This window comes from Talpa europaea (genome assembly GCF_964194135.1).
Source record: "Talpa europaea genome assembly, chromosome: 2".
In the NCBI taxonomy this organism is placed as follows: Eukaryota; Metazoa; Chordata; class Mammalia; order Eulipotyphla; family Talpidae; genus Talpa; species Talpa europaea.
Genome location: NC_140068.1, coordinates 49022279 through 49040624, shown reverse-complemented (window position 1 = coordinate 49040624; position 18346 = coordinate 49022279). Strand labels below are relative to the sequence as shown.

The 18346-nt window shown below is 34.0% G+C and overlaps 1 protein-coding gene across 1 annotated transcript in view; it reads right to left on the bottom strand.

The window, feature by feature from the left end:
• The window catches only part of ASCC3 (activating signal cointegrator 1 complex subunit 3), a gene marked incomplete at its 5' end in the record, with an annotated part of 257934 nt that overhangs the window by 124826 nt on the left and 114762 nt on the right, over positions 1-18346 (bottom strand). Inside the window, 2 exons of the mRNA XM_084227788.1 lie at positions 4353-4577; positions 4892-5083. Of these exons, the coding sequence (XP_084083914.1) occupies positions 4353-4577; positions 4892-5083 (417 nt within the window). The remainder of the gene's footprint in view (positions 1-4352; positions 4578-4891; positions 5084-18346) is intronic.

Genomic DNA, 18346 nt, shown 5'->3' with positions numbered 1-18346 from the left:
TGCAAAATAAATGTGAGTGCTTAGCTATCGTTAGTTGAAGAAGAAATATAGTTAATATATAATTATTATAATAAACCATAAATATTTTGTCATTAAAAATGGTCAAAGTTAAAAAAATGACAAGATAGTGACTACTTTTAAATTTACACTAAGTTAAAATAAGTTAGACAGAGAAAGCTAACTATAAGATCTCACTTATATGTGGAATCTGAAACATCCAACTCAGACACAAAGGAGCAGAATGGCTTCCAGGGTTTGAGAGGAGGGGGAACTGGCGAGATGATGGTTAATGGGCACAAACTTTCAAATATAAGGTAAACAATTTCTGGGACCTAATATCTAGCATGGTGACTATACCTAATAACACTGTATTATATCCTTAAAAGCTACGATGATATTAGAACCTTAATGTTCTCATCATAACAATGACAAAATGATCATTATGTGAAAGATGTGTTTACTAACTTTATGGTCATAAATATTTTACAATACATGCATGTATCAGATCATATAACCTTGCACACTGCCATATCAAATATATCTTTTTCTAGTCTGCCTAGGTGAAGGAAATTAGTTTGCAATATGGCTAAAAATCTGGTAGGGTCCATAGTTTGTGATTCCATTATTTGGCAGCCCAAACTGTTTATTTCCTTGTGACCTACAGATATTCCAAAATAATATCACACAACTCCTAGGAGTAGAAAATTTTATAAAGGATAAAACAGGTTTGCCATTATTTGCAAAATCAGACACAGTAAAATAACATTAATAATCACTTATTGTTACTAAGAATAAAGGTGGAAGCAGGTAAGAAAGACTGGTTAAGTACTACAAATCTTCTAAATGTTCACCAAAAAGCAACAGACGAACCAGAAAAATGAAGGTCAATTTATGATGTTACATCATATTTTGAGATTAATACTTGAATGCCACCTAGTGACAAAAATAAAGATTTACTTGTAAATATTTGCTGTCATCTAGTGGCTATTTAGTACAGGAATATTTTGTAAAACACATATTTCTCAATTATCTTTTCGAAATTTATCCATTACTCACAGTTATCATAATGGAGGCAGAACAAGACTGCAGAATGTAAAGCATGATAAGTATGTGACAAAAAGCATAGTCTTTGGTCTCCAGAAGTTTCCTAGTCTTGTAAGACACATGTACCTAAGGTGACAGGATATGAAACCACGATCCACAGTACCTAGTTAAATCCATATTCCAAATGCTTTTAAAGAAAAACATCTAACATGTGAGACGTATAACAGTGTTACTGGTATATGATATAACAGAGCTTTACGCTCTTGTGAATAAGAGAAGGGGGAAAATATACTTCAAATTTGGGGTATTTAGGCATTTAGAATTGTGATTCAAAATATCACTTTGTATTTAACTTTAGTTATTCAAACTTTACTCTTTAAAGTTACCTTAATTGCTCATTTGTATTGTGTTTTTAAAGCTATTCAAATCATATGAAAACTAAATAAGCAAACATAATCATCAAGAGTGTGTATATGCAAGACTATATGTTTATACATGTGAATATATAAACTGTTTTATAAATACGTGAAAAAAACATTTATGCTGCCATTCACTTATTTGTTAACTGAAATCTGTGTGCAGGCATTAAATATAAACGGGGCTGAGTATCAAGATATTACGAGATAATGTAAAGTGAAACAATGTTTTATGAATATCAACTTTGCACAGGTCTTTGCTAATTTTTGTAACAATCCAGTGAGCTTATCTCTATCTTAAAGATGAAAATTTGAGACTTGAAAGTTAGAGAGAAAAATGCCTGGTGAGAACAGAAAACCTATGTTGGACAATAACTTGAACCAGAACTGGGAAGGCTGTCAGACTGCGGAGTCCTTAAATATAAGGAGATGGGTGTTTGCTACCTGCAGAGACAGAACTACTCAATATAAAGAATGCTTGTACACTTACAGAGAGGTTAACATATTTTAAAGTATGGACTATGGAGGGCTGGTACAAAGTAGATACCTAGAATGCCTGTTGAAGAAATTTAAATAAGCCTCAACATGCTCCCATGTACTTTTCAGTGCAAAATTAAGTGGCTTTATACAAAGATAGGGCTTGTGATTTTTGACAACAGAATTAAGAGACTCAGCCCCATTAGGCATCAATCAACAAAATGTTGATAAAATGTTTGCATTAAAATTATTAAAAAATGCAATACTTTCTCTAGTTCTTCTAAAATAATGGTCAGAACTGATAATCATGTTATCAAAGACATTAGCAGATGCAACAAATAATCCAACATGACCTTTTTGTTGACCACTGCAGTCTAGCAAAGATTTTTGGGACTCTAAAGATTTAAAATTCCATTATCTTAAAAAAAGCATACATTCTTTTTGAAAACTAATTATACATAAGGTTTCCACAGATTATCAATTTAATTTCATACTCAACTACAATTTAAGGGCATTTGTTTCCTTAACAAGAAAAGTTACTTTAACTGGGAATTATTCCAGTAGGCCAAATATAACAAAGACATTTTAGCAATGGCTATCCTTTAATACATTAGCTAAAAGTTTTGAGATATATGTTTCATTATTTAACTGTCACTTAAGGTATTAAATGGAATTATGGTTATAGTTATAGTTATTGGCTGATCTTTTTGAAATGATATACCCTATATAAATACTATAAGTGAATTAACGGATTGTAATTTATTTTTAATTTCTCAGAAATGGACCAAATGATTTCACTGATGTTAATCTATCCCTAAGTGAAAGAGTTCATGGAGGACAAAAGCAGTACTTCATTTACCTGTCTTCTACGTCATCATTTTGTGTTTACCACTTATAAAATCTATCAAGGACAGCGATTCTTAGTTTACAAATTATATTGTCTTCCTTAATATGCTTTTCCAGAAAAATTGTATAAAAGATCCTTGCTCTATAAGTCAAAGATTTCAAAACTACCATTTTACACATTCACCTTTAATCTATAAAATAACATAATCTAGGCTATAATGAAAAGAGTAACTTTGGAATTAAACAGACCTAGTTTCAAAATTAATAGTCGAATGACCTCTATATCAGCTACATATCTCTGTGAGGACAATATTATCTACTTAGCAGGAATGTTAAGGGGGATAGAGAACATACAAGAAGCACCCAACAGAGTCTCTGGCCTTTATAGTTCACTGCTATGATAACTATCATTGTATAACAGATTATTCTATCACTGACACTGGTGATCCATGATCCAAAACCTAATCAGTTAAACCATGCATTCATAGTAGGAAATTTAAGTTATAATATTTTCTTTGTAGTCAAAACTTATTTACTAATATTAATTTTTTTGTATTATGGTAATAAAGGCCAGTGTCTTTATAACTTTTTCTAGCTTCTAACCAGTCTCCTAAACTTTATTTCTCCTCTGAACCCAGATCAAATTTCACCACCTTCATGAACAAAGCCTTTCTTGATAGCTAAAAGTATTTTTCTCTTTTACTGACTCCTTCTATCAAATTGAACATTTTTCAACATTACTGCACTGTACTTTTGCACCATTTTCTCCCTTTTTGGACTATATACTCCTTAACAGAGGGAACGACATAGTGTGTTTTTCATTCTCTAAAAAGTCTTATAAATAGTATAAAGAGAATGTAAGTAAAATTTCTATAAGGGGTTTAAGAGAAATCTGATATAAGGCTTATACACAGTAAGTAATATTTATTGTAAATATTCTATTTATTCATCCATCTCATATTTACACACCCCTTCAAAAACTATGAGTTGATTTTAAAGGTTAAAAAAAAATACAAAATAGGAAAGTGTTGACTGCAAAAACAATAATTAAAAGTGCCATGAAAACAGTGAAACCTCATTTGAATGTCTGACACAGACTCTTAAATAAAATCTGCTATTTAAATCTTAATACAAAATGCACATGCACACATGGAACAAATTATGATATTCCAGCTCAATTTAAGCAATCATGTTTTATATAATAAAAATCAAATGATCTAAAAGAGTTTTATAACCTTACAAAAACTTCATAAAATATCGTATAAAAACTTAGTTAAGTGTTGTTTGCTTCCCCGATTTGTATAGCTTTGGTTAGTTTCTGTCCTATAAATAAAAATTCATAACCTAAAAGCATATTATTTTTATTAGAGTTTGTATTGTTATTTACATTCCATTGAGTTCTGAACAAATCACCAATATTGCCATTCAGTCTGTTGTGTCTTTAGACTGGGTAAGGCATAAGCTATATTCCTAAATACTACAAAATAGCAACCAATTCAACCTTTATTTTACTTGGTTGTTCTTGAAACTAATGTTTCTATTACAACCTTTTTACTTAATAGATCTTACCTCTGCATTTAGGTTATCTGCAAGGCTTTCCAGAAATTGACTCTCAATTGGATTTTGTTGAGTGAGCAAAGTGAGGTAGTGGCTGAGTTTATCATGTGTTGTTATGATGATTCCTTCCCCAAATGTGTCAAATTGTGGTCTTCCAGCTCGACCAAATATCTGCATGACATCTAAAATTCCAAGGTCAACAAAGGAACCTCTCTTTGCGGCATAGATTTGTGTTCCCTAGATAAGGAAATGTTAAATAAAAATTTACATAAACACACACAAATATAATCCTTATGAGCTGAATACTGAAATTAGGCAAATATGGTAAGGTATCCAAAGTGTACTTTAACTAATCCTTTCATCATCTGTGACAGAGTTAATTTTTCACAACATAAATTAGATTCTTTTGGAGGAAATAATTCTGCCCTTCTATAAATAACATTAAAAGTCAATGAAATTGCCAAATCACAATATATTTTTAAATAAATCAATCCCACAGGTTTGTTTTAAGACATACACAAATCCATGTGCAAAGGAAGGTAAGCTCTTACCTTAATAATAACAGCATGAGCAGGAAGATTGACACCCCAGGCTAAAGTAGCTGTACAGACAAGGACTTTGATATGCCCATTAGAAAACAAATTTTCAACCAAATTTCTGTCCTGCCGAAGCATTCCTGCATGATGAATACTAAAACCATCTGGGAATAATTCTTTTACTTGCTTATTTCTTGACTTTTGCACCTAGAGCAGATAACAAAGCATAAAAAATATTACTTAACATTTAAAAATAATTGTTATTTAGTATTTCTATACAACGAGTTTATCAAAGAAAGCAGCATAAAATTATTTTTAAGGATCTTAAGGTCTTTATAATATTCTAAACAAAATTATTAAAGACTATCTATCTTAAAACATAAGTAAAGCAAACAGGATGCAAAAATCCCAAAGTGATGAAGTTAAAAGCCAATGTCCCTTTCACCCAGCTGTCCCATTCTTAGAATCAACCAGTCCATTTCCTACACTTCCAAAATTGCTATTTAAAAAGCCTAAATCTCTGTGGCATCCAACTCATTCATTCTAAAGGCCAGAATTTTTACAAAGCAAGACCCCACACAAATCATTCTCATACTATAACCTCACAAACAAGGGTGACTTTTCTTCTAAATCCATTTTCTGACAATCCACATCCATTTCAACCAGGCTCTTTACTAAACTACTCTCTAGAGTCACTGCCTGAGACTCTCACCCTCCTACTGAGATGCCCAATGTTCTCCATAGCACATGCTCTTCCTTTTTACAATTAGCCAATACACCCAATTGTGTTCACCAGATGTGTGCCTGGTGATCTTTGATGGGAGGGCACTAAATACCTGTCTTACCATCCTTTACAAATGTCCTGAATTTCACTTCTGGTTTCTGAACTTTACCTGATCTAAGCTTAGATGCAGGGTATGGTCCACTTTTGTAAAATATACATAGGTGCTATAGCACAAGATACGATCAACTTTGCTCAAGACTTTTCATGTAATGGAGAAAAATTTTCTGCAACATTAAAATTTATATTATCATAAAAAGGGCTTATATAGTCAAAGCTTCTGTTTAAGCATCATATCCTGTGCTTTTTTTTGCTATTGCTTTGAAAATTTCATGATCAACATTTTAAGTTTCCTTTGAAATGGTTTTCCATAGCTTTTATGTAAGGGGCACTACACATTGCTAGGGAGTAAGATTTCAGGGGTCTGAGGTTTTGGTACAGACATTATCACATTGTTTATCTCCAAGGTCACTTAAAGTTTTAAATTTCTTAGCTGGTAATAATTAGCTAAGAAAAGAGCTCACCAAGAAATAGCTGAGGTAATACATTAACAAACCACACCATCTAGTGGCCAGCCAATAAATAACAGCTTACACATTTTGAGTCTTTGGGAGTCATAAAATACACATAATACTATCTTCTTTAAATTTATAAGTATATATTTTTTTCGTGTGTGTATAGTGTGGTCAGTTTGCTAATAATCATTTTATACATACATATGATGATTAATTACATTTGGATCATACTGCCTCAACTTTTAGACAAGAGCTACTACTATTGTCTATCTTCTTTTTAATTCTAAAACCTGTATTCTTGTTCATTACATTGCACAACTCAAGATAGAAGAGAACATGATAATTCAAAGGTTTTCATGCAAATAAATTCCTACACATTTCGTAAATTTACTTAATTTCTGTTACCAGGCATAGAAAGCTAAAAGCAATGATTATGAACATGAGACAACATGGGACAAAGTCTGTTTCAGAGTATTTGCTAGGATACAAGTTCATTCATGGGCCAAGAATCAGGAGAGGAGAAATATTTTAATCCATTTTTTTATCCAATATTTATGAGCAGAGCTAACAGAGAAAACTAAAAGCCTGGAGATGTTCTGCACAAATATACTACTGGATAGCTTTTCTTGCAGGTGAATCTGCTGTCTGTTAGCCTCTGATGTGGTTTTATAAATGTAGATTGCTAAGTCAAACTGCAGTTGAAGTAGGTCTTGAGGGAACAGCAATAACACAGGAAAGAAGGAGCGTAGGGGAAATATGTAGCTGTGGTGAATATTCTTACAATGCAGGAGGTGGGTCGTGGAGTGCTGACAGCATCTCCAGAAGGGTTCAAGCAGCTCTCGGGGTGACTACGTGGGTGCATCCCTCTGGTCTCTGTGAGGAACAAGAAGCAGGAGGAATTGCTTCTCTTTTGTCTCAATTCTTACTTAGATTCTGTGCAGTTCTTTTTTTAAATCTTTAATTATTTTTGCATAGAAGAACTGGGGTACAGGCCAGAGGTGTGAGGTTGAGAGGATCCAGAACAGGAAGATCTACTGAATCACACTGCTAAGGGGAACAGCATGTGAGACAGGAGAAGTCTGCTGTGCCATGTGGGTAGCTTCCAGGCTGGGGCTTGAACTCATGCTGCTGTGGTGATAGTGCTGAAGTCATTAACTCTCTGCTGTTCATTCTTAACTATCTTTGAATATGAACCTGTGGTTTCATCTACCTCATAGTACAAACTAAAATCCCTGGGGATGAGACCTAGGGACTTGGTCTCCTAAAAATCTTATTTTAAACATTGCCATCTGGTAAAATGTGTTTTTTTCCTTTTTGGTGTACAGTTCTACACATGTTATTATTTGTTCTATTTGTGTAACCACCATCACAATAAGGATATAAAAACAGTTCCTTCACCTGGAAAAAATTCCCTTGTATTTATTTCTTTATAGTTAAAACTTCATATCCACATTCCCTGGTAATCAATGACCTGTTCTCTATCCGCACAATTTTGTCACTTCAAAAGTGTTTTATGAATTGAATCAAATAGTAGATAAACTTTTGGGGCTAGTTTCTTCCATCCATTCTGATGTCTTTTAGGTTTATCCAAATTGTCATATAACAGTGTGTTACTTTGTACTACTGAATAGTATTCTATTGCATGGGTAAAAATACATGTTAATCCAATCAGACTGAAGGATGTTTGGGATATTTCCAGTTTGGGCAATCATGAATGAAACCTTATGAACTTTCGTGTACAGTTTGTGTGTATAAATATATTTTAATTTTTACAAAATAAATAGCAAGTATGGGATTACTGCATCATAAGGCAAATGTATGTTTAATTTTATGAAAACTGCAAAGCCATTTTCAGGGGCACTGTGCCAAACTGCATTTGTATTAGCAATGTATCAGAGTTGTAGTTGTTTCCCACGCTTGTCAGCACTTGAAATGGTCATTATATTTTATTTTAGCCATCGTAATAAATGTGCAGTGGTAGTTCATTGTGGTTTTAGTTACATTTCCTTTATGGTTAATGATATGAACCATCTTTTCATGGTCTTGGATTTATATTTCTAATCATCTCCTCAGGTTACTCTGATGCACACAAAAAAGGCCCAGTTCCTTAGAGAAAGGTAAGTGGAGTGATATTTTTTTCCACCTAGGTACAATGCAGCCCTACAATTACAACTCAACAGACTACTCAGTATTAAGCACTTCACATTTATTACTGTACTAACTTATTTACATTCCTAAGAAAAGTACTTGCTAACAAATTTATAAAACATGACAGTGACTGAGAAAGCTCTGTAAAAAAACAAAATGAAAGTCATTTATATAAGAAACATCTATTTATATCGTGCTAAATCCAAGAAAAACAAAGGAATTTAAAACACAATCTGAGCTTTGCATAATCTGCAGATTGGAGAGAAGGATGGACCCTTACACAAATGTTTTCTATTACATATATTGACAGATTGCCTTCTGCATAGCTTATGCTTGCTACACATTACTAAATGAGTGAAACAATGATCTGCTCATCTTATCAAAGAAGTCTTTAGAGAAAATGTAAAACGTAGGTCTTGAAGGACAAGTGATATACTGCTAAATGGGAGACGGTAGACAGCAGGACAAACATTCAGGCTAGACCTAGAGAAAAAGCAGTATGTCTGAAAGGCATTACGTTTAGGAGGTGGGGAATGAATGAAAGAAAATAATGTTGGAAAGGAGGACTGGAGTCAGGCTTTATATGGTTCCTAACAGGCAAAAGGGGGCCATTTAAAATTTTAAAGCAGGGCCTCCCCTGGTAGCGCAGGTGGTTGAGCGCCGCGCTGTGAAGATGTCCGCAGCCTCTGCAGCGCTGGTTCGATCCTGGCTGGCCGGCGAGGGTGCCACATGGTGCGGCAGACCTCTCCTGTCGCGCCCGCTGCTCCCCTCAGCAGCGTATTTCATCAGTCTGCCTATTCTGTTCCCTGCTCTGTCTCTGGTGAAGCCTCTCATCCTCCCGCGCATCTGGCCTGTACCCCAGTTCTTGTATAAAATAAATAAAAATCTTAAAAAAAATAAAATTTTAAAGTAGTATCTGATTCATTGTTTATAATCACTTCCTAGTTGTGCCAAGACTAGTGGTTGGATGAGCAGCTATGAGGCTTCACAACAATCCAAGTGAGAAGATGGAGATAGAGAATAGACAAAGCACATAAAGTCAATGCCTGTAAAGAGGGGTTAGCAAGACATGAAGATAGGGAAGGAGTTAGGATTGTTTCAAGTTTATTCTTCCCTTGGGTGCAATAATGATGGGATGGAAAAAGGGCTACAGGAAATCATGGATGATGTTCATGTGAATTTTATAAAGACAAAGTCCTAAGACTATAAAAAAAAAAGATAAAAATTTCTACTGGTAAAAATATTCAGAAACAAATGAAAGTAAAAGATTAACCAGAAAAATGTCTGTAGCACACATTAGAGTACATGTAATTTAATACACTATGAGTCATGGATAGGAACAACTTATAGAAAAAGAAACTGTAATGGCTAATATGGAAATACTCAGCTTCACTCATAATTAAAGAAATTCTAGTCCTAATAATGAAGCACCATTTTGGCACATTAATCTGTCGTTGACTTTAACACTCTGATACTGTCCAGTGTTGGCAAAGTTTTGTGGGAGGAAATTACTACTGATGAAATGGAAATTGGAAAAACCTCTTAGTGGGCAATTCAGGACCATTTACCAAAATTGTAAATGCATGTACCATGTTGATGGATAAATTCCACTGCTAGAAATGTGCCCCCTGGACTTCAATGCAACTGCTGAGAGAATGAACAAGAATTTTTACTGCAGCACTGTTAATGATAAAAAATAATTGGAAACAACAATAATATCCATCAAGATGGAATTGGGTAAAAGAATTAAGAAGATGTCCACATTGTTGAAAGAATGACTCAGAATGGAAAAATCTCCACGAGGTATTACAGAAGTACAACAAACAAACAAACAAACAAAAAAGAAAACAAAAACCAACAACCCAACAAAACAAGATACATGAAAATATGTACTAAATACGCCCATTTGTTCACACTAAACACACATGCAATCATACAATGGCAGTTGTACAAAATCTTTCTTCGAAAGAAATATAAGAAAACATTTAACAAGTGTTTTATTTGGAAAAGTGAATAGAGAAAAGATGCTTAAGACCATGAGTTATAGAGCTAAACTTGTTTATTACAAGATGCCTGCTGCTTGCTGTCTGAAGTATCAGAACAATCATTCCTTTCCTCCTTGCTTCCTAGGACAAGTTCTACTTGGAGTTCAGCTCCTCTTCCCCGGCCTTCTCTTACTCTTTCCTTAAAAAAACTTTTATTCCACTTTAAACCTTCGTCATCGAGACATCTGAAAATCTGTCCTCTGATGTCTATGCCAAGTGAGCCAAGTCCTGCCATATCCTCCATGAGGCTTTAGAAGAAAACCATCACACCCTCTGTCCCTGCGCATAGGCTAAGGGCCATTGGTGTGGTCTGTTCACTAGATGAACTAAATAATTCTGAATAGCTGAAGAGCTATCCAATGACACCATTGAAAATCTAATACTATGCTTACTGAATAAAGTGTTTTTCTATACATGGACATTCAGTATAAAAGTACACCAGCTGTGAAAAGGTATAAGGAGTCATGTGTGTAATATACGAGTTGTTTAAGCTCAGTTTCCTTTGACTTCATATGTCTACTTTTTACAAGTGAACTTCCTATATAGTGCTTTATAGTCAGGAAAATTAAATGCAAAGACAATCCATTAGCACAAACATGTTGCTACATTCTCACCCCCCAGTGAAAGCAAACAGGGCTTCCTTTCATGACTTTACGTATCTTTCATCTACACCATGAAGAAATGTACAAATTCTCACACACACACACACACACACACACACACAAAACCTACCAAGACTGAGTCAGGAAGAAATAGAAAACCTAAACAGACTAATTACAAGCAAAAATGGAAACAATCAGTCCCATACCTAAAAGCCCAGGGCCAGGTGGTTTTACTAGTGAGTTCTAATAAACCTTCAAAGATAAATTAATACCTAACCTTGTCAAACTCTTAGAAAAAGTTGAGAAAGAGGGAATGCTTCCAAGTACATTTTGCAAGTTCAACATCATGTTATATCAAAATTAAAGACAACACACATGCACACATACACGCACATCCCACAAACATCTCTAACAAACATATATGTAAAAATTTTCACAAAATCTTAGCAAACGAAGTTCAACAATGTATCAGTATTAAAGGAATCATACACCATAAGCAAGTGGGATTTATTCTAGGGACATAAGGATAGTTGAACACCTGAAAATTGATCAATGTAATTCACAACATTAATAAAAGGAAAGATGAAAATCATATGTTCAGTTGTTATTACCACAGCACTCCCAAGTGCTATTTTTGTCATTCAATGTTAATAAAAGATTGTTAAAAGCTTTAACAAAACAACACAGCATGAAACAGGGGATCTGCTTAATTGTTCAGAGCATGAAACAATAGTTCACTTCTCTTCTCACAAAGGAGTTGACAGAAAAAGGAATACAACATGCTCCTCTTCCCCAGGCCTTCTCTTACTCTTTCTTTAAAAAAACTTTTATTCTACTTTAAACCTTCGTCATCGAGACATCTGAAATTTGTATGCCAAGTGAGCCAAGTCCTGCCATGTCCTCCATAAGGCTTTCAGAAGAAAACCATCACACCCCCTGTTTCTGCACTGAGGCTAGGGTCCATTGGTGTGGTCTGTTTACTAGATGAACTAAATCCAGCTATGATCAGAATTTCTGAAAATCATGTTAAAATTTTTAAGTTAGTTTCAGAGATTTGATTTTGTATCTGGCATAGGAACACATCGGTAATGGGTAACCAATGAGCCCCATAATATTTGGTGTGTGTATGTATGTATAGATATTTATTTTCTATATTTTTTACATCATTCTTCATTTTTTGTTCAGTGTATGTGTTTTCATTTTGGTTATAGTCGCTGTGAAATTCCCACCACCCATTCACTCATGTACCATCACCATAGTCCCTTGGAGCTGGAAGGGATCATGCTCAGTGAATTAAGACAGAAAGAAAAAGAAAAATATCGGATGGTTTCAATTATAGGAGGAATGTAGTGGATCCAAATAAGGGATCAGGCAAAAAAAAAAAAAAGTAATTATAATAAAGTAAAAATCTAAATCAAGAGGCAACAATACTTGGTACTTTTTTTGCTTCTGACTCAATTCCTTACTCTCTCTTTCTCATCTTTAGGCCATGCAATTTTCACTCTACTCTCTGGAACTGCCAGTCAGTGATCAGCAAACTCTATCTCTTCTCTCACTCTTGCCTTAGTTGAAATTTGATTCTCCTCTAATGACTCGTTCCATGCACCCCTTCAAGTGGGCATACATATTGTCACTCTTCCCTATCACCATTTCCAGGGAATCATGTTCTCATCATTGGTAAAAATCTCTGCTCCTTTAAGATTCAGTCCATCAGGCAATGTCACCTGTTCCTAAATCTTACCTAATGAAGTACATGATACCTGTGGTTCATACTTTCACCACATTTCAATTCCTGTCACTATCTGAGGTGACGGTGTTTCCCACGTAGACATCCAAAACCCTTAACCCTTCAGTTTCTTGATAACCTCACTTCCAGTGTCATCTCCTTTGTCCCACCTCACACTCATCAAAGATTGTATTACATGCCTTGTCATGAATATAAACATATTACTTCCACCTCCAAAAGAATGCATCTACCCTTCTGGATACTATTTTGTATTTTCTAGATACTATTCATCTTCCTTTTTTATGTAAATTGTATATAAATTAACATATCAAAACTGATACCTATGGTTGAATTTTTCTTTCTACACTCACCAGCCAACTTAATCTATATTTTCCTCTCCACTATGCTAATGAAAAAGCACCTAAATCATGTCACCAATATCTTTCATGTTGTTAAGTACAACAATTATTTTGTAGCACTCAATATAGATACCTGCTTCCTTCACTTTGAAACACTCTTTTTCTTGTTCTCTATGATACTGTAGTGCCTTGGTTTACTCCAGTGATTTAGAAGTTCCTTTGTTGGCTCATTCTTCTGTACCCAAAAATTAAATCTTAGAATTCTTCAACATTAGGCCCTAAGTTACCTACATTCATATCCACTACCATATTTTTCCACTCCAAAAAAAAAAGACTGTGCTTCTGATACACCAGATTCATATATATGTATCCAGATGCTTCATGCATCTTAACCTCAGCAATGACCAAATGGAATCCATGATCTGCACCTTTCTTTCCAAACTAATTCTTTTCTGCTATTCATTTTCTTTACAAGTGACCCAACTACCCTTTTAACAATGCAAGACAGAAACATCTAAAAAGTCAGAAAACCTAGATCCCTCTTCCTCAACCCCCGTATCCTGCTGTTGTTGCTTTGTGAATTCCTAATCTTGAAATCTCAGTTTAAATGTCAGTTTGTCTGCTAAGTGTTCTCTAACATGATGAGTCTAAATCAGATCCCCTAATTTTACTTTCTCTTAGTATGTTGTTGTTCTTTATTATTGATTACAAATACAATTAAAATTATTTAAGTAGATGCTTAATTTTACTGTCCTGCCAGATCATAAGCTCCATAAGGGAAAAGAGGAAGCTAAATATATTTACATTCCCAATTAATATAAAATGTAGTAATCAGGATACAACCTCCTTCTATAAGCTTTCACATATGGCATTGACCAGAAAGAAAAATCCGTATTTTCCAGATTTTATACAGTTGAGGTTATTCTGCTAATTAGGTGCATTCATAACAAGATTTGAATGGTGAACATAAATACATAACTATCTTCCTGCTGTTGTCTTGTTGATAAACAAGATATTGGATAAATGAGGGTAGAAAGTTATAATGGATGTAACATAGGTTCAAAATTTGGTTTTCCAGTGTGCTCATGAACACTGAAAGTCATCTATAGTAACAACTGTGGCTTCTCAACCACTGGGTTACTATTATGGTGGCTAGTTCTCACTTTATCACTTCTAGTGGTAGCCCCCTGACTTGTACTTTTAATTCTTAGCAACATTCTAGTAACTACCTAATTCATTTTTTATAGACAATCCTTTTCTATTTAAAAGAAATTGAATTGATTCCCCTCTACTGAACCCTGACTGATGCAACATGTGTCTTCCTAAAGCTACTCCAAACAAGTTGACAGCAGAGTTTACTTATCTTGATACCCATTGATCTATCACAGTGTCTGGTAACTAGCTTATACTCAGTAAATATTCACTGAGTGACCATTGCTAAAAGCATTCTGAGGCACATGTATATACACTTAATTCACAATGACACAGACTAGCCTAAATCTCACGAGCAATTTCCATATGTCACTCTGACTGTGCCAATTATTCACTAACTTGGGAGAAAGAAAATACTATATTCTCTATCTTGTGATATATCCCTTGAAAGATGGTCTTGGTTCCCTTGCCCTGATGTTGCTATAACTCAATTATATTAAAAAACAAGTTAGCATTCCAGAGAGCACCCTATCTAGCAAAAGAGAAATTTCATCTAAAATTATGTTCTTTATTCCATGTGGTCATTTTAAAATAAAATCAGAGGAAAAAAAAACACACTGTGAAAGGTGCTATTTATCTTCAGATTTAACCAGTATAAGTCTCTAAACTTCCAGGGATGAATAGCCTTATAATTGAATCTGGATGTCCTTTGAATGCTTCCCCTACTAAAGTTTTTCCAATAAAAGTGCAATAATATACCCATTAACCTCCATTTTGAAAATAGTATGGTTCCTTAATAAGATGTATAAATTTATTATAAGAAATTTATGCTGTTTCAAAAACACATCTTAAAGCCCAAGAATGAAAATGATGCAATCAAAATTTACTGAAAAGTAATAACAAAAGATGGCCTCCCTGGTGGTGCAAGGGGTAAAGCACCGCACTATGAAGTGATCTGCAGCCTCTGCAGCACGAGTTCGATCCCCGGATGGCCAGGGAGCAACCCACATGGCGCAGTAGACCTCTCCTGTCTCGCCCGCTGCTCCCCTCAGCAGTGTATTTTGGTCAGTCTGCCTGTTCTGTTCCCTACTTTGTCTCTGGTGGATCCTCTCACCCCCTGCATCTCTGGCCTGTGCCTCAGTTCTTGTATGCATAAATAAATAAATCTTAAAAAAAAAAAGATTAATATCCAGGTTTGCCTGGGTCCAAAGTCTTTATTCTATAAGAGATCATTTTCCTTTGAAAATTAAATGTCATGCTTCCAAAAATACAGTTATATGCTCAGTTCTATTTTTTAAATTAATTTTTCTATAAAATTGTTAATATACTTTTGATATTTTTCTGTGCAATTACAACAGACAGCCGACTGCTGAATTATATTAACCTCCAAATAAAAAAGAGGAGGTTAATGTTGTTGAGGAAAAGTAAGCCTGAGAAGATAAGATTTTACATGTATTTCAAGTAAAAAAAAAAAATCATAATTTTAGACTACAAAACAATAATTGCAATTTTGAAAATTTTCCTTAGTGTTTTGAATAAATTTGGAGGATTGTGAATTCCTTCAAAAAAAGTAAAAATTAAGAGAAATGAAATTATTAGGCATTTATCTTTAGCTAACAGATATTATCTATTTCAAGAAGAAGAAATTTCCATTTTATTTGGCCACACAGACACCGTAAAACTGCTTAGGCAGGAAAAAAAAAAAGCTACTGATATTAAGTATTAGTAACTTAAAAACAAATTCCTTTAATTGGGGAACGGCTAAGCTATGAAAACAAGAATGGTTGTTAAAGTAAGCAAAAGAGGACACCCTGAAATATGCCACTTTGGCACACTGATTAGTTTGAATTAGAATTATTTTAATAAAATAGCAGGTGCAAGAAGTACACCTTGACCCTCTTTTGTGTCCTTGAAAGGAGGAGATAAATTCCTCATTTGAAAGGTACCTTCTCTATATCAGAAGGATACCAGGCATCTTTGCATCCTGTATAAACAAACCTTGTTACTTCACTAGTCTACTTCTCCAAGTCCAAACTCCTTTTTCTTTCAATTCTTTCTTGTCTGAAAGGTATAAAAGCTACCTACTTGAGTAACTTTGGGGCACTTAAATACAACAGTAAACTGTTTTCTCCACTTAATCAGTCTCTAACAATTTAATTGTTAGACCAGCCAAAGAACCCAAAAAGAAAGGGAAAATCCTCAATACCTATAGTTGGTAGATCTAGATAATAATAAAATAATAAGTCATAAAATGATGCTGTGTAAGGTAGCTCAAGGGTACATGTTATTAGTGAATTTTCACTAATGTCCTGACTTTTTAAACAGATATTTCAAATAGCTACATTCATGAAGTTTATTGCATGATCCACCATTTCTATCTAAAGGAAAAATTCTTAGAATCACTAATATATATGAAGGACCGAACCACAGCAATCCCATAAATCTGAGAAATACAGGGGTGATTTTGAATAATAGAATATTTTAAAGCCTGTTAAAAATTCTGTCTGTGAGAAGGAATTTACTTGACTGACATCACAAGAAAAAAAGAATCTGGAGATTCTAAATGAAATATTCATTCAATTTAAAATCATAACTAAATGGAATGGTTTAATAATAAAAATATCAGCATTCCTAATGACATTCTCCTATAAATGTGAACTGCTACTATTCTCTGAGATGGTTTATGTACAGAAAATAGTGGTTTCTTAAAGAAGTATCCTTGTGGGGGGAGGTAAAAGGTAATGGTATGGAAGGTGAAAAAGAGAAATTTATCCATGTTGCTCAGATTATCCTCTCTCCATTTTAAAATTTGGGTATAGTAATAATTGGGTATAGTAGATACATAATACAAGTAAAGTTTTAAAATTTTTCTGCCAGTTTTGAAAATAATTCCATGTCATTCTTGTTGTTTTTCACAGTGAACTACTAGAATAAGTGTTATTTATCTCATTATTCCATTTCATAGAAGAGAGAGTAAATTTCAAAAATGTTTAACCCCACAGGATTTTTAGAGGTGTCACAACTGCAGCTTTTTGTTAATGTGCTCTTGCTTGGGGCTTTATTTGGAAATCCTGAGAGATTCCCTTCTTCAGGAGGAAACCCAGTCTATCTCTATAGCTTAAGCTACTCTTTGGATACTTTACCTAATTTCTTGTATCAGCAGAAAAATTGGAAATATAGTTGGTTTTTCAAAAGGGGTAAGTTTGCTATTAAAGAAGAGAGTGATGAGATAAATCCTGAAGTGTAGTTGCTACTTACTAGGAAGATAGAACTCATTTGTAGCTGTGGCTAAGGCACAGAAATAGCCTTATTATTTACACACCTACTTACACACACATGCACAGAAAGAGAGACAAAGAGAAAGAGAGACGGAGAGAAAGAAACATTTCCTTAATGGAATTTTATTTATTATTTATATAAATAAAGTTATAATGTATTGAACAAAATTGTGAAGAAATGCTTTTAAAAACCATACTTGGTAGGTCAGGAATTAAGATGGTTACATTAAACACTTAGGGGTAAAGTACCACTGTGGCACAGTAGGAATTTGGCTGTATTTCCATTAACAGGAGTCATGAGGCTAAATTTCTATGTACTACCATAGGAAATTTACCTTCTAATTTTATTTTAATGTTTTGGGTACTTAATTTCTCATTTTTCAAAAACATGGGAAGAAATATCTCCTACCATCATGGTAATAGCTTCCTTAGAATTACCAGAATGTTAATACCATTCAAGTTGTTCAAAAGGCACTTCAAGAAATAAGAAACACAACTAGCAATAGAAAAATGATCCAAAATTTTAGAGCTTTGATAAAGTATTCAGAAAGATTACCTTATCTTTTGTTATAAAATAATATCCACTATATAGAGGCCAACTTTTTTTACTCTTTAGAGAAATGACGTATATGTTAGACTGAAGAAATTTTCTCCCATTTTACTTTAAAAAAGGAGGCTCAGAGCCCTACAAGCTTAGAAGGTCACAGATCTGGTTTACTTTGGCTTTTGAATAAAAAGGATACAGTGTGGTGAAAAGAGTGGACTTGATTCAAATCATGGCTCTATTACTTGCTACCTGAGTGTCTATGGGAAAATTGTTCTCACAGTTTCGGTTTTCTTATCTATAAATGGGGAAAAATTTCT